This window comes from Alligator sinensis, unplaced genomic scaffold (genome assembly GCF_000455745.1).
Source record: "Alligator sinensis unplaced genomic scaffold, ASM45574v1 scaffold29_2, whole genome shotgun sequence".
Taxonomy (NCBI): domain Eukaryota; kingdom Metazoa; phylum Chordata; order Crocodylia; family Alligatoridae; genus Alligator; species Alligator sinensis.
Genome location: NW_005842194.1, coordinates 1,955,742 through 1,981,593, shown reverse-complemented (window position 1 = coordinate 1,981,593; position 25,852 = coordinate 1,955,742). Strand labels below are relative to the sequence as shown.

Genomic DNA, 25,852 nt, shown 5'->3' with positions numbered 1-25,852 from the left:
CCTATCGGACCCAGCGTGTATCTCAAGAAGGCTATAGGGGTCTGATCAACCTCTCGCCTCTCCCCGTCGCCGCCTGATCCCTCGACATACCCTTCCCTGCGCGCAAGTTCCATGGAGCCTAGCAAACTTCGTGTGAGTGAATCCAGAGCTCTACCCGGGTTCGAGTCCTGCAGGTTTATCTTCCCGTCGCCGAAACCCCATTGCGACGTACTCTCGAGGTTTTTGTTCATCTTCCCGTCGCCGAAACCCCATTGCAACGTACCCTCATGTTCTGCAGGTTCGAGTTTAGTTTTGTTTTGTAACTGCAACTCAAGCAAGTTTTCCTGCCTGCACCGCGACCATCTTCGGTGTAAGTAAAATAATCTTAAATGAACCACTAAGCGTCCGTGCCTAATTCTAGCGTGCCGCCTGCCTTCCCCGACCCGGCGTGTCCGGGCTGCTGGCCACAGCCCGCCACGCGGAAAAAGGGCCTCGGACTGCTCCCGGCCCGCATACCCCCCAATACCCCAGCTGGGGTAGTTGTGAGGGGCCCATGAGGCAAGGGGGCTCCTTTCCACTCAGGAGCCCCCTTCCAGCTTTGGCCAGGCAAAGCAGCTGGCAGCTCTGTGCTGGCTGTTCCCTTTCCTTCCTCCCTCCCTCAGTGACAGCCCCGGAGCTGGGGGATGGGGCAGGGTGGGGCTAGGGAGAGGGGGGGGTTCGGCGCCCCCCTTGTCTGTATTTTGTATTTCAGTACAGTATAGGATATTATCCACTTTAGTTATTTTAATGTGGAGGTGTGATTTTTTTTTTTTTCCCCCCCCCCCCACCCCCCCCCCCCCCACCAGCTGCTTCCCCCAACTGACCCAGCAGGCAAACTTCTGGGTAGAGTAGGAGTCTCTAACTCATGGTGTATTTTGTAAAGCACCATGAGTTAGAGTGGGCCCCTAAACGTCTGTAGGCACCCTAAGGTTGCTATAGTAAATCAGAAAGGTACTCCTGGCCCATGTCTCAATGAAATCTGTTATGCGGTAGCTACTCCTTTTTCCATCTGAGAGGTGAGAATTTTATACTGGCTTTTCTTACCAGTGGCTCTGCTTTGTCTTGTGACCTGTCTGCTGTCTACTTTCAGTGGACTTAGAGCAGGGGTAGGCAATTATTTCAGCTGGAGGGCCACTTAATGAGTTTTGGGGAGCTGTCAAAGGCAACAAGGGTAGCCCCGCCCCTTGACAGGTGCCCTGCCCCCTGGTTGCCATCTTGGGACTGGAAGCCCCTCCCCTACCCCTACTCCTACCCCCTGACCTTTGGCACTGGATGTCCCTGCCCTTGTTCCTGGAAATACTCCTTTTGGGAAGGGGGTTTGCAATCTTGTAACTGGAAAAAAACAAATTCTATGCTAAAAATAACATCCACAATAACATATTTTAATTTTATTTAAAAAAAATATTTTTGTCCTGATTTGTATGTTTGCACCATGTATATAGAGGTGACTGGATAATAGCTCAAAATAAAGTCTTACTCTCCCCCATTATACAAGAGTATGTAGAGGACTGGGGAGGTATGGGTGGGTGCATATGGGATTTGTGGGGGGCTGTCAGTGTGTGTGTGTGTGTGTGTGTCGGGGGGAAGGGTGTGGGTGGGTATAGGGTTTGTGGAGGGGTGTGTGGGTGCGTGGTGGGGTGTGTGCACATAGCAGTGAGCAAGGCTTCCCTCAGAGGCATGCAGGTGTGTGTGGGGTGGGGGGTGCATGTGGGGAAGGGTGTGGGGGAGGTTATGGGTGGGTGCAGTGTCTGTGGGGTGTGTGATTTGTACGTGGGGGAGGATGTGGTTCTGGGGTTTGTGGGTGAGGGTTTGTGGGTATGGTAGCGTGTGCATGGGAGCCCCCCATGCACACCCCCCTGAGCCAGTCAGCACCTGCCCTCACCCTGCAACAGCCTGGAGCCTGTGCGCCCTGCAGCGCCTCCCTACCACTGTCAACAGTGCACAGCTCCAGCCCTGTCCCATGCCCACTCCGAACTCACCCTGGCAGGAGCAGATCAGCCAGAACCCACATGCACAGCCCCAACCCCAGCCCGCCCCATGCTTGCTCCACACGGCCCGCCTGTGGCACATCTTGTCATCCCTTGGGCATGCAGCAGGGCTGGGACAACTCCACGGCTGGACTGCCTTTCTAGGCAGCCCAGGTGGCAGTGGCTCCTTTGGGCTGCCACTGCCGCTGGCCTCAGCCCCATGGTACCAGTGGGAACCCATGCGCACAGCCCCGACCTGACCCACCCTGCGCTTGCTCTAGACTTGCCAGTGTTGAGCAGTGGCAGCAGTAGTGACAGTCAGACAGAAACTGTTCCTCAGCGTAAGAGAACAGCAGCCTCTCTCCTTTGCCGCTGCTGGGCCCTTCTTGCTGCAGCCACTTGGAGCTCACGCTGGGCTGCCCTGCATCTCCGGTGCTGTCACCACTGCCTCCGGGCTGCCCAGCAGGGCAGCGGTGGCAGCACAGAGCAGACACAAGGCAGCCTGGCGCAGGCTTCGGGTGGCTGCAGCAGGAAGGGCCTGGTAGCAGCAAGGGGAAGGGGCCACTTTTCCCCCACCCAGGAACAGTTTCTGCCCGGCAGCCACCTCTGCTTTCACTGCTGGCAAGTGTGGGGCAGGCAGGAGTGGGGCAGGCAGGGGGGGGGGTGGAAATTTTGGACATACCCTTGGCATCCACCCTCCACCACTGTATGAAACAGGACACTGGGCTAGGTAGGTCTATGATCTGACCCAATAAATGGCAGTTTCTTACGTTCTAACACTTTGTTTAAAAAACAATGATATCTTTCTTTTTAAGAGCATAACTGAGAACAACTCTGCTTCTGAGTCTTCAGAAGAGCTAATACAGGGTTACTCTTTTGGAGAAATATGGCAAGATCTTCTCTCACCTGAGCTACAGGTAAGTGGATCAGAGAACATTATGTGTATATACTGTATTTTGCTTTTAAACAATGTATACATTGTCTCTAATTTGTATAAGGGCGTCTTAACTTGTTTATCCAGTGCACTGCAGACTGGAACAACTTGGCTACGGTGAAATTCTTTGCAATGCATTTCATAGTTAATGAAACGGAGAAGGCTTTTCTTCAAGTGGTTGTTCATATGCATGTTTTCCCTGTGGGTACTCATGTGCTTCAGCCACTTGAGCTTGGAGACTTTTTGGCGCTAGTAGTATCCATAAATGACATGCACATCTCCACTCTCCATGTGCTCGACATTGAAGGCATAGAGGTCAGTGTGCAGAGGTGTAACAAAGTAATTTGGTATGAGTAGTCGGAGTATGGTGCCCATACACAGGGGCAGCATCAATTTCTATGTAGTTCCGTGCAATTGTGCAGGGGCAAAAAAAAAAGTTGTTGCCACTGCACAACTCAGCATCTCGGGGAGCTGCCCGGGTGCCCACCCTTGTTACGCTACTGGCACAATCAGTTTCCCACTCTTCAGTCCTCCTCAGCTGCCCCGGCTTGCTTAAAAGGCAGCACTCTTTCTAGTCTGCTCACATGTAGACTATGGCCCTTTGAACATTTTTTTGCACCTATTTTTCTTCCTTGTCATTTTCCCCTGTTTTCTGCTGTCCTTGAGACTGCTCTCTTGCTTTCTTCAATACAATTTTCCATTGATTTTTTTTTTCAGTTCTCCATCATGTACTTTATTACAGTCTCAGGCCCTCTTTTAACAGTCAACCATGTGGTATTTCCTCCCCAACCATCCTCACATCCTTTAAATGCCTTTTTTATAATTGAAAATCTTTTGCTTTTTAAAAAGGCAGTCATTTCAGTACTACATCTCTCATAAAACTTGCCAAAAACTCGTGTCAAATTGAGTGGTTGTGAAAGGGTTAACAGTGGGCTGCAACCCCCCCACAACACACACACACACACCCTGTTTCCAGGAAGGCACAGAGAAACTAGCAGCCATCTTGTAGCACAGTGTCTTCATGAAAAAGCCAGCTCTAGGTCATGGCTCTGGAAAAACCTTTTTTTCTATATTCTGCCTTTCAAAAAAACAAGGCACGCATCTTATTTGGGGACATGTGGCATTAGGCTGTGGCCTTGAACCCAGGGCCTTGGTCTGCCTGGCAAAGTGGCTCACCCTGGTCTGCCACCTCCCTAATGGAACACTGGGGTAGACCCAGCTGGCCAGAACCCTCCATCTGGGCCTAGGTGTACACCCACACTCTGCCACTGAAGTGGCCAGCCAAAGTCAGCTGACATCTTACCCCTTCCCATATAGGACCCTGGCCTGGAAGTGGAAGTGCTCAGGAAACAAGGTGCAACCTTGTACCTAGGCTGCTGCGCCCTTGGATTGTGTTGCGGCTGAGTTTAACCAATTCTTTGAATACTTGACCTAGCTAGCCTCCTGACCTTACATTCTGCCTGACCTCTTGGACCTCCAGTTTGGTTTCCCAGATAGATCTCCTGGGATCTTCTGGCTACTTCCAACTCTGACCCAGACCTTGGTGCCTGCAGCCCATCACAAGTTGCCTGGACCACCACATGTGGCAAAGGGGGTTCAGCATGGAGGCAGATTCTGTACTGGTGCCCCCAGATCCACTCAGGCCAGAACAGTTGGCAGATAGCTTTTGCTCTGAAGATGCTAAAAGATCAGGTCTGGCAGGTGTTGGTGGAGAATAGGTCCCTCTGCTCCCATGTCTACCAGCTCTACAGTGAGGTTTCCATGTGTCAGCCTCCCACCTGGAACCCCACTTAACAGTCCCTTTACCAGCAAGGTACGATGGTGTCCGGCTGTATTTCCACGGGTTCCTCATGCAATACCTCAGCCTATTCATAGCCCAACCTGAGCTCTACTCTGGAAACACATTAAGGGTGAGGCTAGTGGTTAGTCTCTTAACAGGAGATGCTCTGAAGTGGGCTGCACCTTTGGTGGAGCACAATAATTCAGTTCCAGATTGAAGAGCATTCCTCACGGACTTCACAGCCATGTTTAGAGACCCTCACCCAGTCTGGACAGTGGAGGTTGTGCTGTGGTCCCTACATCAGGGGGAAGATTCTGTTACAGTGAATGCTTCCCTCTTGTGCTACTATGCAGCGCACACTATGATGGAATGAACCAGCCCAACTCCCTTATTTCTGCTGGGGACCACGGGTGATCAAAGACAAACTGGCTTGGTGGAAACACCCTCAGAATTTGTGTGTGTGGACCTGGCTGTCCAGATTGACCTCTGCTTCTGGGAACTCAGAGAGGAAAAGAAAGAAGCCTTGATCCCTCCCGGGTCTTACTGTACTATGGTAGCTCCCGACCCCATGCTAGCAGGTAGGGGCTCTGACACCCCATACCAGAAGAATGGGAACACCACCAGCAGTAGCAGTAGTGCCATGATGATGGGGCCTCCGGACAAAAGCACACCACATGCCCCCAGAGAAGAGGTCAAGATGAATGAGTGATCCCAGGCCTGGTAAAGGGAACTGGCTCAGAGTCATCCAGAGTCCTCAAGGCATCCCTAGCCCATGAAGTTTGTGGCATACCCAGCCCAAAAAAGGCCCAGGTACTGTTATCTGCCCACCTCCAAGTCCTGGGTCAGAACCACTCATTCCCTGTGATGACCATCCTGCTAGACTCTGGAGCTGCAGGTAATTTCATAGACGAGGCCATGATACGAAGGCTATAAATTCTGTGAAGGGGATGATACAAACCTGAAACCATAGAGCTCATAGATGGCTTGCCCCTGGCTTTGAGGCCTATGGAATGGGAAACCTCCACCCTCAAGATGAATCTCCTGCTACACAGGGAAACTATATGCTTTGGGGCCATTTGCTCCCTGCACTACCCTTGTTTGTAGGGTGCCCCTGGTTTGTGTGCGACAACCTACTAATCAGGTGGAGAGCCTGGGAGGTCCACCTGAACTCAGACTACTGCCAGCAACGCTGTAGGAAGACAAGGGGGACAGATCCCCCTACAATCCAAACTAGAGGCCTGCCTGCTGCAGCCCCTCCAGAGGTGCCATTTCCAGAACCCATTTGCCCAGGAAACACCAGGAGTTCACAGACTTCTTTAAAAAAAACCCAAAACAGACGTTCTTCCTTCACATCAATATAACAATGGTCCTATCAGCCTACAGCCAGGAGCAAAAATTCCTATGGGTTGTATTCACGCTATGTCAGAGCCTGAACTCTCCACCCTCTGCAAGTACCTAGGTGAGAACCTGGCCTGGGGTTTTATACACAGGTCCACTTTACCTGTGGGAGCCCCTGTCCTGATTATTTAAAAAAAAAAGGACGGGAATGTTTGTTTATGCATCTATTACCAGGCACTGAACCAGTTTACTTTTCATAATCAGTAACTTCTACCCCTCATCCCAGAGCTGCTTGATTAGCTCAAAATGGCTTGAATCTGCTTCAAACTTGATCTTCAGGGAGTCTATAAGCTGGTGTGAATCTGTGCTGGGGATGAATGGAAGACTGCTTTTAGGGAGGTATGGGCATTTTGAAGACCTAGTCAAGCCCTTTGGACCACCTAACACCCAAACTCCTTTCCAACACCTTCTCAGCAACATGCTATGAGACCTACTGGACCAATTTGTAATTGCCTACCTGGACAACATTCTGATTTTCTCAGAAGAACCTAGCTGGCATGCAACACACCTCTGAATAGTACTGGAAAGACTGTGCCAACATGGCCTGTTTGCCAGATTAGAGAAATGCACTTTCAACCAAATGACAATCAAGCTTCTTGGATTTGTTCTATTTCCAGAAGGCCTGAAAATGGACCCGAGGAAGGTTCAGGCCACCTGTGAGTGGAAACCCCATCAAATGTCAAAGAGCTCCAGAGTTTCCTAGGATTTGTGGCTTTTACCATAGATTAATTACAAACTTTGCCTGGCTGGTAAATCTCCTTACAGAGTTATTGTGGAAGAACGTCCAGTTCTACTGGTCCAAGGAGCACCAGCAAATGTGCAGGCACCTGAAATAGGCCTTCACCTCTGCCCCTGTGTTTGCCCATCCAGACCCTGCCCTGTCATGTATGATAGAAACAGATGCATCTAACACCACTATAGGTGTAGTGCTCTCCCAACGGCAGAGCCTAGAACAGACCCTACACCCTTGCTCTTTCTTTTCCAGAAAACTTACCACAACAGAACAGAATTATAAGATCCTGGATTGGGAATGCCTGACCACCTGCATGGTCTTTGGGGAATGGCAGCACTGCCTTGAAGGAGTGCAACACAAGATACAGGTCCTCACAGACCAAAAGAATCTAGAATACTTTACCCAGACAGAGCCTATGGTCCCAGCCTCCACACAGACGGAGCCCTTGACGCTAGGCTGCAAGGGCTGCCTTGGCATGTCTGCTGGAGATTGGGAGCTGGGGCACTCGCAACCCCACTTGTGGGATGTGCTCACTGGTGGAGACTCTGGTGGACTGGGTAAGGGAGCTCTAGGAGAAGGTGAACAGGCTGTGAGTCATCAGGGAACGTGAGGTCGAGATAGAAGTGTACTGCCAGGTCCTGCACCTGGAGAAGTATGCCAGGGAAACCAGGCAGAAGAACAGGTTTGAGCAAGATGACCCAACCAACGACAGGTGGAAATTGATCACATCAGGCCCAAAGCCACAAGGTGTATCAGTTGCTCCACCAATAGCCCTACACAACAGCTATGCAGCTCTCACAGCATCGATGGACGGGGCAACCATGTCCTCTGCACTGCAAACAGGATGGGAATAGCCACTCCCACCAAGGAAAAAAAGAAGGGTGATTGTCATGGGAGACTCCCTCCTGCAGGGCACAGAAGGAGCCATTTGTCATCCAGACCCTCTTGCTCAAGAGGTCTGCTGTCTTCCAGGAGCCAGGATTCGAGATGTTACGGAAAGGATCCCTAAGCTGGTCTGCCCTGTGAACCCACTACCCCATGCTCCTTGTCCATATGGGCACCAAAGACACAGCAAGAAACAACCCTGGGAGAATCATGGGTGACTATAAGACCATGGGGGCGAAGCTCAAGGAACTAGGAGCACAAGTGGTCTTCTCCTCAATCCTCCCAGTCAGGGGCTGAGGCCGACAAAGGGAGGAATGCATTGAGGAAGTCACCCAAAGACTTTGCAGATGGTATCACCGCGTAAGCTTCGGATTCCTTGACCTTGGTATGCAGTTCAACAGCAGTGGTCTACATGCAGGAGACACAGTATTCACCTCACAGATAGAGGGAGGAAGCTCTTCTCTATGAAAGTTGCTGACTTGCTGATGAGGGCTTTAAACTAGGAATGTCGAGGGAGAGGGGGAAAGGTTCCACTGTTATATATGAATCCACTCCTGTACATAAATCTTCTTCCCATGATGACCCAAGAAAGGGCATCGACGTAGTGGACACCCAGGTGAGCACCAATGCCCTAAGATACTCGCATAGTGACAGAAAACCTGAGGTGACCAGAGGGGAACTCAGGTGCCTTTATGGGAAGGCCAGAAGCATGGGCAATAAACAGCAGGAACTGACTCTTCTCCTAGCAGATGAGGAATTTGACCTCATTGGTTTGACAGAGACCTGGTGGGACGAGACTTACGATTGGGCAGTGGATATTGAGGGCCGTAGGCTCTACAGGAAGGATCAAGCTGGGAAGAAGGGAGGAGGGGTGGCCCTCTATGTGAAAGAGTAGTACCCTTCCCTGCACGTCACGCTGGAGTGCAGGAAGAGGTCCCTCGAGACCCTCTGGGTCAAGATACAAGAGGGTTCAGGAGAGGGAGACCTGATGGTGGGAGTCTACTTACAGACCTCCTTCTTAAGAAAAGGAGGACAATCGGGCATTCTCCTGGGAATTGACTGAGGCAGCCAGAACTAAAGACCTGATTGTCATGAGTGACTTCAACTACCCTGACATCTGTTGGAATAACTATTCGGCCAGCTCCAGCAAGTCAGCCAATTTCTTGGCAGCTATTGATGACCTGTTCCTGTCACAGGTTGTTGAAGGACCGCCTAGGGGTAAAGCCACTCTGGACTTAGTGCTTACCAAAGGGGAGGACATGGTAGGGGACCTGAAGATTGGAGGTACTCTGGGTAACTGTGATCATGATCTGATTAGGTTCACCATCCACTGAAGGTAGAATGGAAGTCCTGGATTTCAGAAGGGTAGACTTTGACTTTGACAAACTCAGAAGGCTAGTTGGAAATGCCCTTTGTGACCAGTGACTGGACAGTTTCTGAGTTCAGGAGCACTGGTGCCCCCTCAAGGGAGCAATTCTCAGTGCCCAAAAAGAGGCCATTGCTACAAGATCAAAAAGTGGGAAAGGAGCCAAGAGACCCGCTTGGCTCAACAGGGACATTAGAGGACTTTTGAAAAAGAAAAAAGACACATAATCAATGGAAAAAAGGTTCAGCAACCAGAGAAGAGTTCACTTATATAACCAGGGTCTGCAGATATGAGATACAGAAAGCCAAGGCAGCATGGAGAACAAGCTGGCATCCAAAACAAAGGACAACAAGAAGTCCTTCTACAGGTACATGGGAAGTAAAAAAAATCAAGTTGCACTGTGGGACCCCTACTGAATTCGGAGGGACAGCCCACAGTTGATCCCCACAAAAAGGCAGAGCTCCTAAATCGGGCTTGTCCAACATGCGGCCCGCCAAGCCATTTTCTTTGGCCCAAGGTCCCTCGCTTGGGACATGTGAGGAGTCCTGGCACCTGCTCCGCGCTCCGCGGCGGTGGGGCAGTGGCGAGGCGGGCAGGGCCGGCCTGCGGGCCCCAGCTGGCAGTGAGGGGAGGGGAGTTGCTTACCCCCACGGGGCCGGGCTCATCGCGTGAGCCAGGTCCCACTGCCGCTGCCCTGAGGGCTGCGCAGCGCCGGGCTGCCCCAGCCGTGCCTGACTGGACGAGCTGGGCAGCGCCTGCAACCTCTCTGGCTCTGCCCCTTGCACCCAGCGCGCGGCCAGGGGAGCTGCAGCATGGCCTGTGCCCTGCCCGCGTGTGTGGTGGACGGAGGCACCAGGTAAGGACCCGCGCGGAGCTGGGGGTGCCTCAGGCCTGGGCCGGGGCTGCGGGGCACAATATTGCTGGAGCCGGGCTGGGCAGGAGGCAGGAGGAGCCCGGCCCAGAGGTGCTCCACATCCAGCCACCTCCTTGGCAGTTCAGGCAGAGCTTCAGTATTTTGATAATTTTGATACCTTTGGTTGAAATCAGAATTCAGGATGTAGGTTAAGGTTTAATGTAGGTTTTATATTTTTTCTACTCTGTATACCTGAGAGTAAATGTGGTACTTTGTTTATGTGTAAACGTCGTGCTTTTTATGTAGGTGGGCTGCAGTTGTTTGTAAATAGATTAGTCTCCCACCGTATCTAATAAGATTTGATTAATTTGTTGGCAGTTATCAGGGCTGGTCCTGCCAGGAACTGGATTCTCTCAATAAATGAGCAACTTGGATTTCAGGAAGGGGGTCTTAGTGATCCAAAAAGGGACTTCTCAAAATGGCAGAAGAGGGATGCATTCCCCTTCCCCTGCTGGATACATGGCTCAAACAGTTTTAATTGTTTCTTCTTCATTAGTAAAGAAAGATCTTCCTGGAAGTAATAGAAATGTAACTGCTGTGATTGATATTTTCTAAAAAGTCTCAGTTTGGAAACAGCTTGTCTACTTTACTTTACTTCAGTTCTGATGGAATAAATATTTTTTATCTTTGGATGGGCTTCCCTAGTGGTCAAGTTTTATGTTGCCATCAATCTCTGTGTGGAAAAGGGCAATTTATTTTAAGACTGGATGATGCTGACAAGCCTTTCTGATGTTGCTATTTAAATTATGGTCAACATTTAAAACCAGGGTTTTTATTATGTAACATTTAGTCATAACTAGTTATTAATTCAATAAAAGTAAATCTTCTTGAAGATTATTCTAAAAAAATGCCCATATTTTGTTGCTTTGATTAGTTTCCACTCTGGCAAATATCTTTTCCACATTTGATCTGTTGACTTGCATTATGCTTCTTTCATTCATTGAGAAGTGAGTAGAAGCGAAAGTTTATTTTAGTCAAGTGTTTGGTATTATTTCATTCTTGCTTTTATATCGTTTTTATTGGATTTTAAACCATATTTCCAGACCCATTTCATTGTCACTTCCTGCAACTTCATTGGTGTTAAAGGTCACGTGACATCACTTCCTGATGTGATACCGCTTCCTGTGAGGTCTTTGAATATGGCTCGCCAGGCCACTGGGTGATAAAAAGTTTGTGATCCAGCCCCACATTCAAAAAGGTTGTACACCCCTGTCCTAAGTGAATGCTTCACATTGGTATTCCAGAAGGCTAATAGAAGCTGAGTACCTGTCCAGAGGCCCAGGGAACATGGGGAAGCCAACAAACAAGATGTAATCAGTCCTGAACAGATGAGGGTCCTCTTAGAATAATTGGACGTTTTCAAGTCCTATGGGCCGGATGACCTACATCCAAGAGTCCTGAAAGAACTGGCTGAACTCACAGTAGGGCCTTTGGCGAAGATATTCGAAAAATTGTAGAACTCAGGGGTGGTCCCGGGCGACTGGAAGAGGGCCAACATGGTGCTCATCTTTAAGAAAGGGAGAAGAGATGACCCTGCAAACTATAGACCGGTCCATTTTACTTCAGTCCTAGGAGAAACTTTTGAAAAAATTGTTAAAGATGCCATCAGTCACAAGCTTGTAACTGACAGGGTACTAAGAAACAACCAGCACAGCTTTGTGGAGGGTAAATCACACCTGACAAACTGGTGTCTTTTTTTCAACCAGGTAAACAACCAGCTGGACAAGGGATATGAGGTAGACATCACTTACTTAGAATCAAAGGCCCTGCTGAAATGTATCTCCCATAAAATTCTCTCAACTAAACTGGAGTGTACTGGCCTTGACCAACCTACAGTGAGGCGGGTGGATAACTGGCTTAGAGGCTGGTCCCAGAGAGTTGTAATCGATGGGATGGCCTCACCCTGGAGGACTGTCTCCAGTGGTGTCCCACAGGGATCAGTGCTTGAACCCATGCTTTTTAACATATTTATTAATGATTTGGATGAGGGCGTGGAATGCTTTATGATTAAGTTTGCAGATGACACTAAGCTGTGGGGAAATGCGGGCACACCAGAGAATAGGGTAAAGATCCAGGATGACCTGGAGTATACCATAGGAGTATACCTACTTGGCCTGCACTTGCAGGGAGGCAGTTAGAAAGGCCAAAGCAACTACAGAGCTGAGGCTGGCAACACAAATTATAGTCAACAAAAAGTCTTTTTTTTTTAGGCATGTAGGGAGTAAAAAGAAGGCACAGGGCAGCATAGGACCCCTACTGAACAAGCAGTAGCAATTAGTGACACAGGGGGGACAAGGCTGAGCTCTTCAATGAGTTTTTTGCCTCAGTGTTTCTGAACAAAGGTCAAAACAAGTCTCCTAATGGGTTCTTAGATGGGCATCAGAGGGACACCAGCCCACCAACAGTTGATGCTGACTTGGTACAGAGTCACTTGGATGGACTGGATGAGCTGCATCCAAGAGTACTGAAGGAATTGTCCAGTGTCATAGCAGAACCACTGGCAGAGCTGTTTGAGCACTCATGGCACTTGGGTCAGGTCCCAGAGGACTGGAAAAGGGCCAATGTGGTCCCTATTTTCAAGAAGGGGAGGAAGGAGGATTCAAGTAATTATAGGCCAGTTAGTTTCACCTCTATCCTTGGAAAAGTCTGAAAAAATTATTAAGGATCATATTTGTGTGAGTCCAGCGGGAAAAATAATGTAGCTGGGCAACCAGCATGGTAGATCATACCTGACTAACCTGGTTTCTTTTTATGACCAGGTCACAAAATGCTTAGATGCAGGACCAGAGATGGATGTTGTTTACTTGGATTTTAGGAAGGCCTTTGATACGGTATCTCATTCCATTTTCATAAATAAATTAAGAGGCTGTGACTTAGATGATTACACAGTCCGGTGAGTGGCAAATTGGCTTGGGGGTCGCACCTAGAGAGCGGTAGTGGATGGTTCAGTATTGAGCTGCAAGGATGTGGGCAGTAGGGTCCCACAGGGCTCAGTCCTTGGACTTTTACTCTTCAATATCTTCATGAGTGACTTGGATGTGGGAGTGAAGTGTACTCTGTCCAAGTCTGTGGATGATACTAAATTGTGGGGTGAAGTGAACACACTGGAGGGTAGGGCACGATTGCAGGCAGACCTGAACAGGTTGGAAAAGTGGGCAGAATACAATAGAATGCAGTTCAACAAGGACAAATGCAAAATGCTGCACCTAGGACATAAAAATATCCAGCATACCTGCTAGCTGGGAAATGACCCTCTCAGCAGCACAAAAACGGAAAGGGATCTCGGAGTCCTAGCGGACTCCAAGATGAACGTGAGTCGTCAGTGTGATGGAATCATCCGCAGCTAACCGCACTTTATCGTGCATCAGCAGATGCTTGACAAATAGAACCAAGGAGGTGATACTTCCCCTCTATGTGGCATTGGTCAGACTGCAGTTGGAGTACTGCATCCAATTTTGGGCACCATACTTTAAGAAGGATGTGGATAACCTCAAGAGGGTCCAGAGGAGGGCCACTCAGATGGTTACGGGTTTGCAGACCAAGCCCTATGAGGAGAGACTAAGAAACCTGGACCTCTTCAGCCTCTGCAAGAGAAGGCTGAGAGATGATCTTGTGTCTACCTACAAATTCATTAGTGGGGTGCAGCAAGGAACTGGAGATGCTGTGTTCACCAGGGTGCCTCTTGGGGTAACAAGGAACAATGGTTACAAACTGACAGAGCAGATTTAGGCTAGACATCGGGAAGAACCTCTTCACAGTATGGGTGGCCGGAATTTGGAATGGGCTACCAAGGGAGGTGGTGCTCTCTCCAAGAGGTGGTGCTCTCTCCTACCCTGGGGGTCTTTAAGAGGAGACTGGACAAGCACCTGGCTGGGGTCATCTAACACCAGCGCTGTTTCCTCCCCAGGGCAGGGGGTCAGACTCAATGATCTGTTGAGGCCCCTTCTGACCCTAACATCTATGAATCTATGACCTTGACAGACTGGTTCTATGGGCTGAACAGATGAGGTTCAACAGGGGAAAGTGCCGGGTCCTTCATCTGGGTAGGAAGAACCTTCACCAAGACTATAGGATAGGCAGTAGCTCATTGGCTGGCACAGTATCTGAACGTGACCTGGGGGCCAGATTCGACCAGAAGATGAACATGATCCAACAATGCGAGGAAGTCGCCAGCAGGGCAAACAGAACTCTGGCATGCATCAGCCAATGTGTTGTGAACAGATCCCGGGAGGAGCTTCTCCCTCTTTACTCAGTGTTGGTGAGGCCCCAACTGGAGTACTGTGCCTAGTTTTGTGCACCGCACTTCAAGGATGCAGATAAACTTGAGAGGGTGCAGAGAAGGGCCACCTGCATGATTAGGAGTCTGGAGAATAGGTCTATGAGGAGAGACTCCAGGAGCTGAGGTTGTTTAGCCTGTGTCAGAGGAGGCTGTGAGGTGTACTTGATAGCCACCTACAGGTATGTCAGGGGGAACACCCAAGATCTGGGAGAGCAAAAGGCACCCCTTGGGAGAATGAGGACCAGTGGTCACAAACTAATAGAGGGAAGATTTAGGCTGGACATTAGGAAGAACTTCTCCATAAGGGTAACTAGAACCTGGAACACACTCCCGGCAGAGGTGGTATGGTCACCATCCTTGGAGGTGTTCAAGAGGAGGCTGGATAAGTGGCTCGTTGACCTAGTTTGAGCTCATTAAGCTGCTGCCTATGGCAAGGGACCAGACTTGATCTTATAGGTCTCCTCCAGTCCATTGACTCCATGACTCTAAGGTGAAAGCTCTCAATCAGAGGCAGTTGAGCTGGGTGCTTTTCTTCTCCTGTTTTGATTTTCAAATACCATACCAACCTGGGTCCAGAAACAAAAGCAGACGCGCTATCCAAAAAGACAGAATATGACACTAACCCTGCGCAGGTGCCAGCCAAACCCAGCCTTTTAAGCTGCATAATGTCATCAGCTCCTCACAACCCATAGACTTGCTGCCCTGGTTCAAGCTGCCACCCAAGAAGAAATTCCACCTGAGGAGCAGGCTACCCTCTCTTGACAGCCCTACTAGGTATGGAAGGGGTTCATATTCCTTCTGTCGTGAATCAGAGCAGCCGCCGGCAACACAGGTGAGCCTTTGTTCCGTTACAGCTTCGGTTACCGAGTCAAACATGCGCATATAACTTCGGTTACAGAGTCGAGTACACGCACGCAGTTAGGTTACGACGAGATAATGACGGACGTGGCGCCGAAAACGGATGGTCGCGCTTGCCAGACTTTCTACGTCAATATTTTACGCTGACGGGGTGATTGATTGGGAATTGATCAATTTTCCAATTCTCTGGTGACAAGCACAGGTGTTTCCTGTGAGATCCCCAGAGCTCTCCCCCTTGGGCGGAAACCGTTAACCTATTTATAGGCAGAGGTGTTTGACAGAGATGCCCAATCGTGAACCGTTATATGGAATCTTTAATTTTTGGCAGGTGGCAGCTCTTTGTCTCCTCAAGTTACAAGGTAGTGGGTTAGGTTTCTCTACCTGTTACGTGTGTGCTACGTGTGAGGAGCTTATGCTTATCTTTGACCAATTATATATAGTTTCCCCTAGCATTTTATTTTAGCTGACCAATTATCTGTAGTACACCACCAGCGTTTTGTTTCAAGGAATTTCTTGGCAGGGAAGTCTTTTAACCCTTAATATTCAAATGAAGATGATTTGAATGGTATCTCTTGCTCAGTGGCATGGGCACAAGTTAATTGGGTTGTGACACCTTCAAGATAGGGGTTATATGTCTCTGGGTCTGTCCAGGTTGACCATACATCGCATAAGCCATATAAAGGGGCATGATGATACTTTCAGTTTTGTTTACAGTTCCCTTCTTAATAATTTGTTTGATAGCTTTTTGACAGCTGCTGAGCACTGAGCTGATGTTTTTAGCGAACTATCCACAATGACTCCCTGTGTATTAACAGCTAATGTGTAGAGCTCATCGTAGTGTTGGTATAGTTTGGGTTACTTTTGCCCAGGGGCATCACTTTACACTTATCTATATTGAATTTCATCTCCTAGTTGTCCATTTCATCCAGATCCTTCTGTACTTCCTCACAGTCTGCCTCGGTCTTTAAGCTAATTTCTAATTCACAAGTGGACATTCCCTGTAATCCCATGACTGCCTGCTTTAAGTTAGGAGCCTCTGTTGGGGGACCATGTCAAGGGCTTTTTGGAAATCTATATATACTGTGTCAACTGGGTCTCCCTGGTCCACCTGCTTATTAATACTGTCAGAGAACTCTAGGTTGGTGAGGCAAAATTTTCCTTTGACAAATTGATTCCACCCCAGCGAGTCATGTTCAGCCATGTGCTGAACATTTCTTTTTATTATTTTTTTCTACCAATTTTCCAGGAACCGGAGTTAAGCTCACTGGCCTGTAGTTCTGTCCCCCCTCTAGACCCTTTTAAAAATATTGGAGTTACATTGGCAACCTCCCAGTCCTCTGGTACTGAAGCTGTTTTTAGTGATAGGTTGCATACTACAGTTAAGAGCTTGGCAATTTCCAATCTGAGTTCCTTCAGGACTCTAGGATGAATGCTGTCAGGTCTTGGTGATTTGCTACTGTTTAGTTCATTGATTTTCAACCTTTTTGGGTCAGTGTACCCCTGGCGGCCAGTCAAGAAGGCAGGAGCCCCTCAGCGGCCAGATGAGGGGGGCGGGTCCCCCATGGCCTATCAGTGCCTGCTGCCGAGTACCCCCTGAGATCATTCCAGGTACCCCCAGGGGTATACATACTCCTGATTGAAACCCCCTGGCTTAATTTATCAATTTTCTCTATGACCTTATCTATTGACATCTCAGTTTGGGTCTGCTCCTCTGACCTGTCCCTAGAGAGAAAGTGGAACTGGTGAGGGAATCTTCCTAACATCTTTCCGAGTGAAGACAGATGCAAATAATGTATTTAGTTTCTTGGCAATGGCTCTGTCATCTTTTAGTGCCCCTTCTACACTCTGGTCATCCAAAGGCCCAACTGACTCCCTGGCATGTCTTTGGCTTCTGATGTGCTTAAAGAAATGTTTATTGTTACCTTTTATGTCTGTAGCAAGTTTCTCCTCAAATTCTTTTTTAGCTGCTTATTACAGTTTTACATTTGATTTCCCAGAGTTTATGATCTTTTTTATTTTCCTCATTAGGAATTGACGTGCACTTTTTGAAAGAAGACTTTTTTCTGCTTATTGGCTCTTCAACTCTGCCATTAAACCATGCTGACTTTCTGTAGGTCCACTTTTCATTTTTTTTATTTGTGGTATGTATTTTATCTGTGCCTCCAAGTGTTTTTAAGGAGTTTCCATGCTGTTTGCACATTCTTTACCTCCTTAAAGTCCCATTTTAACTTCTGTTTAACTCGGGGGCAGCCAGTTATTTCAGGCGAAGGGCCGCTTACTGAGTTTTGGCAAGCCATTTAGGACCACACGACAGGCAGCCAGGGGCAGATAAATATTAATTTTATAAATTTTTAGGGGCCCTGCGGGCCAGATAGAATGGCCTGGTGGGCCATATCTGGCCTGTGGGCCACATTTTGCCCACCCCTGATCTAACTAATTTCCTTTTTTTTGGTGCAGTCTCCCTTTTTAAAGTTAGACTACAGTGTTAGATTTTCTTCTCGTCTCCCCTTCTACGTGAATGTCAAACCCAATTGCTTTGTGGTCACTATTGCAGGGCAGCTCAGTAACACTTACCTTTGCACCAAACCCCATGCACTGCTTAGGAATAGGTCAAGAATGCCTTTTCCTCTTGTAGGTTCCAGGACTAACTCTTCTAAGAAGCAGTCTTTTATAACTTCAAGAAATTGGGTCTCTGTATCCCAGCCTGATGTTAGATTGACCCAGTCTCTTTGTGGATAGTTGAAATCACCCGTTATTACTGTGTTTTCTGCTGTCAGAACCTCTGTCATCTCCCTTAGTATTTCTAGCTCACTTCTGCCATCGTGGTCTGGGAACCTGTAGTATATCCCCAGACGTACTTTTTTCTATTGAAATCCAGAATTTCTATCCACAGAGATTCTATGGCATCTATCTTATCAAAGTCTACCCAATTTGATTCGGTGGTGTTTTTGATGTAGGTTGCTACTCCCTCAGTAGTACAGCCTAATCTATCTTTTATAGGCTGCATCCAGATGGGTGTGGCCATGGGGTATGTGGTGCTGCAAACACGTCTACAGCACCACATACTGTGCATTCAGTTCTCCATGCTGCAAGGGAGCAGCACAGGGGAGGGTTTGACCCCTGGATATCCAGGGGTCAAAAAAAGTGTGCCAAAAAAAAGCAGAGCGGTGCACACAGGGGCAGCATATGCCATTCAGAATGGGAGCCTGGCCAGCCAGAGCCATGCTCCAGCTGGCAGCTAGACTCCGAACAGCGGAATCACTGTGGCTGCAGCCCCAGGAGGCCCCCAGACCCTCCCCCCGCCAGGTAAGGCTGCTGGAGCCAGCCTAGTGCTGGCCCTGGCCTCTTCTATCCCACCCAGGGTAACTTGCCATGTGCTAGAGCAGGGGCAGGCAATTATTTTCGGAGGAGGGCCACTTACCCAGTTTTGGTAGGCTGTCGAGGGCTGCATGGGTAGCCCTGCCCCTTGACAGGTGCCCCACCCCCTGGTCACCATCTTGGGACCAATGTCCCAGGGCCAGCACTGGTGGGGCCCAGAGCAGGGCACAGGCTAGCAGGGGTCTGTGGAGCCAGGCTGGGCTGCACCAGCAGGGAGGGAGGAGCTGGCCTGACTCCATAGGGACCCTGCCAGCTGGGACCCCACGCTCCTGCCACCCTGCTCTGGGCCCCGCCAGCACTGGCCCCGGGACACTGGTGTGGGCCCTGTGCTTCCATTGGCTCCCTACCCGCTCACACCCAGTGCAGTGCACAGCCCCGACCCCCTGCTTGCCAGCAGGGAAGAAGCTGGTGCTGAGCGTGGGGAAAAGTGGCCCCTCGCCTGCCCCATGGCCGGCGCCCCACGCTGCAGGCACTTGCAGCCCATGCAGGGCTGTCTGGAGCAGGCACAGGAAGCCTCATGCGGACTGCAGGTGGCTGCAGCACAGGGCACTGAGCCAGGTTACAAGCTGGTGCTGAGTGCAGGGTAAGGGGAGAAAGCAGCCCCTCCCTGCTCCAAGCCCAGAGCCCCATGCTGCAGCCAATCACAGCCTACCTGGGGCTGCCTGTGCCTGCTCTGGACAGCCCTGCACAGGCTGAGCGCCTGCAGCGCGGGGTGCCGGCCATGGGGCGGGCGAGGGGTCACTTTTCCCCACACAGGGAAGGAGCCCAGGGAAAAGCTGAGTGTGGGTGGGGGAGTGGACCACCCCCCACCCCCCACAGCACTCCTTCCTTGCCCGGGGTCCCCCCCTCAACTTACCAGAGCTTATCCTGCCGGGGCAGTCACGTGCTCCCAGCCCAGAAACCCTGGCTGGGGCTTCCTGGGCTGGGCTGGGCGGGCCCCACTGTTGTTGAAGCCCACCGGGCTTCTCCTGGGTCCTACTGACCTTGGTTCCCGTCATTTTTGGCTGCTGCGATGTGTAAGACATACCTGTCATTTTTGACAGGAACCAAGGGCAGAGAAATATTGATTTTCTACATTTTTTAGGGGCCCTGCAGGCTGGATAGAATGGCCTCGCGGGCCACATTTTCCCCACCCCTTTGCTAAAGGGTGCATGGCACAGGCCTTCCCCAGGGACAGCTTGCAGCAGCACAAGGTGTCCCACTGCTAGCTGTCCCTAGGAAAACAAACCTCTGCACTCTTGTGGATGTGGCCATACATAAGTAAGGCTGGAAGGAACCTCGAGAGATCATCTAGTCCAAGTGGGATTGAACCTGCAACCTTAGTGTTATTAGAACCACACTCTAACCAACTGAGCTAAAGGCCCACTTGTTGCTGTATAATTTGTATCCTAAAATTACAGCATCCTGTTGATTTTTTTTTTCCCACTTCATTCCACCATGTTTTAGACAATAATATTATTTACTGTTAAGCTCCCCCACCTTTGACCTTAAATTTTTAACAGTATTATAAAAGCACATATAGTTTTTATTGCTGCCTGGCCGCTTATGTGTGACTTTGTAATCATTAAAGGTAGTTGCTTGTGCTTGTCTTCTCCCTGTTTCTTATCTCCATTTTTTTATGGTTTCACCCCTATTGGGGTTGTCAGTCTGAACTGTGTGCTGTTCCACATCTGTTGGCTTTCCTCCCATTTTTAGTTTAAAACCTGCTCTATCTCCTTTTTAATATTACATGCCAGCAATTTGGTACCATTTAGGCTCAGGTATAGACCATCCCTTCTGTACAGGTTCCCCCATTGCAAAAGATTCCCCAGTTCCTAATAAGCCTAAAACATTCCTTCCTACACCATTGTCTTGTTTGCTTCATTCCACCTTCCCAAAAATCAAGGCGCATGTCTTATTTGGAGGGAGTGGTATGCAAGATAAATAAAGTATTACTAACATTTGTGGAGTCACTGCTGTAACTGAAAGGGATGGGGAGTATTTATTTATTCATTCATGCATTTGCCAGTATTTTCTGTGCAGTCAGTTTTACCATAATGTTTCCCCTGTTCAGGTATGTTTTACACATAGCAACAGTCAAAAAATATCTTTAAAAAATAAGAAACTTCTGTTGTAATATTACATCACTTTGGCAAATCCTCAGGGTCATGAACTCTACTTGAAACTACTACTTTGCTTTTTTATGATTGTTTTTGAATAGTGGATTCAGTGAAATAAGAGCAGCTTTAATATGTCTGAGAGGAAGAGTCAGCAGAAAGGGCACAATGTCGGCAAATAATATTTCAGTCTTTCGTAATGATGTGGTACTGTTGGGAACTGCAAAATACAACCTGAGCCTGCGTACTTTGTAGTAATATAGACTTCAGTTGCACAGGACCATAACTTTTATTCTTTAGTAATTGGGTTCTTGGGCACTGAAGGCTATGCAGAAGTTTTGTTAGTATTAAAAGACAAAAGATAATGAACTACATTCTTGTTTCCCCAGTTTCTGTTTTCCTCATACGTTATATGTACAGTATGTCGTAGACAGCATTGATGGAGATGGTAAACTAGAGATTCAGGCAGGAGAGGAAATAATCTTTAGTTGTTTTAGCTGATAGAGTGGTATGAGAAACAATTAAATAGCTTCTTCCCTGAAGAGTTAATCCAACCTCTTACTTAGCCCCTAACCTACTCTTCTGTCTGCATAAATAAACCTTTGACCAGAATTTAGTCATGCTTTCAAGCCTACTCTGGGTGATAGATTAAAGCTTGGTTAGGCTTTCAGTCAGGCTCATTTCTGCCATTGTGCAGTGAGGGACAGGCTAACTACTTGAAAGCTGATCGTTGGGCAGTTCCTTTCCATAATTCCCCCTTGTATCTGGAAGTATAAAGTGCTCTCACAATTCACTAGAAGAGAATCATAGAGCAGCTCAGCTTGCAGCAGCATAAAGTACATATGATGTGCTCTCAGACATCCTAGCAACATATGCAAGGGAGTGCAGCACCAGCCAAGATACAGCATCTTAAGTATGGTTTTGCAGAGTGGCTGGGTGTAGGGTTGTCTGAGCTATGTGCCAGTCACCCAAGTTAGCTCTGCGGTGAAGACAAGGCCTGAGTATACAAGAGGGAAAGTTCAACATTTCTTCCAAACTAATTAGTAAAATAACTAGTGTTGATATCTTAACTTAAAACTAGACAGGATTATTTATCTAAGAATTTAAGTGAATGCAGCCTTTCACAATTGCAGAATGTTCTGAGCTTCCTGCATACTCTGGAAGACAGTATTGTATTGGCTCAACTGTGATTATTTCATTTAATGGACAGTTTCACAGCCATAAAGCTTTTTGTTTCCTTTCAAGAAAAACTTAGAAACACCTACCTATGGCCAGCATTGGATTCTTTAGAAAATAATGCAATCAGAGAATAGATATGGATCTATATATAATTAAGACAGACTACTTCCAGCTTTTAGTTTAGTATCATTATGCATCCTAATAATAGGGATAATGCTAAAAAAGAAGGAAAAAGTAGGTGAGTCAGTATATAGGTGAGAATTTGTTTTGGCCAGAGTTGCTGATGCTAATTTTTTTTTCTCCTTTAGAGAAATTCACTGGGAGATATTCAACCTTTTGCTACTAGTAGCAGAAATACAAATTCATCATGTTCACACTATAATGTCAATTTGACCCAAGCTATTAGCCATGATGTCAGTCTTCGTGAAGCTATGTTTCTGAGCTCAAACCACAGCACAAGGATAAATCCAGAAATGAGAAGCATACAAAGACAAGAGCCTTTTCTACAATTAAATTCTAGCATCACAAATCATGAATCACTGCTTAATGGGACAAGTTTGATGGGGCTGTTTCCATCTGTTGACATCAGGAATCTAACAAACCAGGATCATCTAACAAATCTTGATGAAAATATATTTGATGAGATAAATGCAATGTCATTAGCTTTGGAGGAAGGTTTTGATCATATGGAAATCTCCCAACTCTTTGGAGAACTAGACTCTGAGTCTGGACTTTCTATAAATTCTAACCACAGCACCGCCTTTTCAAATAATTCTGATTCATCAGCTTCTTCAGGCTGCAGTGAAGGTGCTGTTGGTTATAGCAGTGATGCTAGATCTATTTCCCATGATGTCTTAGGAGCTGTAGGGGGTCATTTCCCAGAATCAAGTAAATATTCCCCTATGGATTATCAAAGAGATTTAGACTATTTGGGGAAATCAACACTCCAACAACTTCTTCATAATCACACTTACAATCAGCTGCCAAATCAATTAACAACCACTTCTGAGCATTGTTCCTTGTTGCCTGGAAAACCAGATGAAGAAAAAGGCAGATGCCACAACAGTTCAGATGCAAATCTTAGTCGAAATCTTAGTTGTGACGAGCACCATGCAAAAGCCCTGAGAATTCCATTTTCCATAGATGAAATTGTGAGCATGCCTGTTGATTTGTTCAATAGCATGCTATCAACGTACTACCTGACAGATTCCCAAATATCACTTATACGTGACATAAGGAGAAGAGGAAAAAACAAAGTTGCTGCACAGAACTGCCGCAAACGTAAGCTAGATGTGATCCTGAACTTGGAAGAAGATGTTTGCAACCTTCAAACACAAAAGGCGAACCTTAAGAAGGAGAGAACTCAGTGCAATAAATCAATTAGCCTTATGAAGCAAAAACTGCGTGACCTTTATCATGACATTTTCAGTAGGTTAAGAGATGACCAAGGTAGACCTGTTAACCCGAGCCAGTATGCTATTCATTGCAGTAGTGATGGCAGTGTTTTCATAATACCCAGGAGACTAGTCAAATCTGAACATAAACAAGATGAGCAAAACAACAGAAACAAAAAAAAGTGATGTTAATTTAAGCAAATTGTTCAGGACATCATTTTAAAGGGGGGTAGTGAAAACATAGGCATTAACACTGGAGACCAGAAATGCTTATAGTAATATAAAAACAGCAACCTGGATAAAACTAATCTTCCTAGACTTGAGAAGGTGGCCCTTGTGTTTAACAATTAAGGAAGATTTTATATATAAATCTTCCTTAAGAAGCTACAACAATTCAAACCTTCCAATTTAGACTGAGCAGTTGAACTTCACGTACAGCCAGAGTTACTTGAGGATATCAGGTCACCAGTGGAAGCATAACCTAGTGTGGATTTTTTACTCTTAATGGAGTCTGTGCTCAGCATTGGCAAATACTGTGTTTATGGGCACATATGGATAAAGAGTAATATGGAGCATTCAGGGTCTAAAAGTTAATTCATAGTTGAAACTAGGAATACTATTTTCTTGAAGAAAATTTGAAATAAAGCAAAAAAAAGTTAAACTGGAGATCAAAGCTGTAAATAGAGGGTTGGAATTTTATTTTCACTCTAAATGCCTGACTCTTGAAATGTAAAGCAACCTTAGATTTTGATTTAGTCTATTAGCACTGGAACAAAAATCTTAGCCTTGCAAATGTTCATCTTTTAGTTTGAATTCATTAAGGTTTTGTTTTTAATTTATGCATCTTTTTTTTTCCTTTTTGTGGAAGTAAGTTATGCTTGTGTATTTCTTCAAAAATTCTCTCTTCCCTAGTTTTCTGAAGGGGCTCTGGAGGCTTATATACTAATTTATATACACATACATTTATAATGATAGTTTCAAACACATTTAATACTTAACGTTGCCATTTTTTCTCCAAGTACACCCAGACATACAGTTTGCACTAAATTCAGTACTGTTACACCAGCCTTCTGTTTAAAGCTGAAGGAATGCAATGGTGAATCAGTTATTTTCTGCGATTTGTGTTCCAGCCTTGTGTTGTACTTCTAGTGTGGCATTTCTCAGTCTCAATAAGTTGACCCTTCTCCATTTTCTCCAAGGGAAAATTACATAAGAAAAGTAAGTTTTAGATTGTGCATTTTATTTTTATTGATCTTTTTGTAAGCACCTTTACCTTTTTTAATCAGATTCTTTTTTGAAGTGGATTTGCTAATAAGAATCCTTTTTCAATTTTCTTTTTCAAAGTTACATTTTTCAAGTCTTCCAGTTTAAACAAACTACTAAATTATTTGTCTTACATTTATAGCAGCAAGATCACAATGCATTTGGTGGTAGCATTGTATATGATTACATGGCTTAGATATTCTAGCTTTAGCCTTTGATGTGGATTTATTTGTGCTATAAGAATAAGTGCCAAAAGTATTTACCTCTTTATTTGCAATGGATCACATGTTCAAATTCTGACCTGAAAGATCTGCAGAATGATGGCTTCTAAGAAAAGCAGGTATGCAATATTAAGATAGGGAATTAAACCAAAAAACTGTGGTAATGTACAATACCACCATTAGCTCTACCAGATAACAGCATAAAGACACTTGGTATCTTTTATAATACAAAATACTACAAAAATATAGTATTAAATTTTATAATACAAAAAAAAAAAAGGTATCTTGCATCAGGATTGTCACACAAGAGCTTTATGTCCAGGCACTCAAAAAAGTACTGTGGTAAGCCCATGTTAAATTTCCTTTATTGCATCAATCAGCAGTGTTGAATTTTCTGAACTTATGTTTACAGTGATTTAGAACAGCAGATACAATGTTATCCATTCATAATTTGTAAAATCATGTACTGTTTGCTTGATAATGCAAAATGTATTCTTAATTGTTGTGATCAAGAAATTAGATTCCTATTAATATTTTTTTCAAAATGCATTTGTACATACAAAGATTTCTTGAATTTGTGTCCATGTCATTTCTAAATAACCTTTCCACATTTCTAGAAACACTGGATTAAATTTGCATACGTACTAACTGAACTGTTCCTTCAGATGCTGTCTAACATTTTCTGGTTTTAGAGATCACTCGTAATGGTTAGTATATAGAAGGAATTCTTTGGATCACTGGCCTTTTTTTTTTTTTTTTTTTTTTTTTTTAAAGCCACCAAAGCTTTTATATATTCTGGTTTATAAAATAAGCTCAGATCCTACAGGTTTTTGAATGTAGTAGGCCTGTGCGAAGCAGCAGGTATTCACTTCAGATTTGGCCAATTTGAAGGGACAGTGATTCAATTTGGTGATTCAAATCACTGTCCCGATTTGATTTGGCTAATTCAGATTCGGAGATTCAGCCATAGACTATAATGGGGAATCACTAAAATACCTATAACTTCATCATTTTTTTTAATTGGATGAAAATAGCAGGGATGGTAGCCTCTTCTAAGGGCATGAAGTTTGCCAAGGTTTCAAGGAGACAAGTGCAGGGGTTTCTGTGAAAGTGCACCTCAGACACAGCGTTATTTGTTGTTTCTACATCCCACCCCCAGAGCTCTGCAATTGGAAGGGAACTCAGAGAAA

The 25,852-nt window shown here is 46.5% G+C and overlaps 1 protein-coding gene across 1 annotated transcript in view; it reads left to right on the top strand.

The window, feature by feature from the left end:
- Nucleotides 1-25,612, top strand: part of NFE2L3 (nuclear factor, erythroid 2 like 3) — a 34,320-nt gene extending 8,708 nt beyond the window's left edge. Inside the window, exons 4-5 of the mRNA XM_014521229.2 lie at nt 2,801-2,902; nt 22,093-25,612. Of these exons, the coding sequence (XP_014376715.1) occupies nt 2,801-2,902; nt 22,093-23,364 (1,374 nt within the window). The 3' untranslated portion in view covers nt 23,365-25,612. The remainder of the gene's footprint in view (nt 1-2,800; nt 2,903-22,092) is intronic.
- Nucleotides 25,613-25,852: the final 240 nt, after the last annotated feature.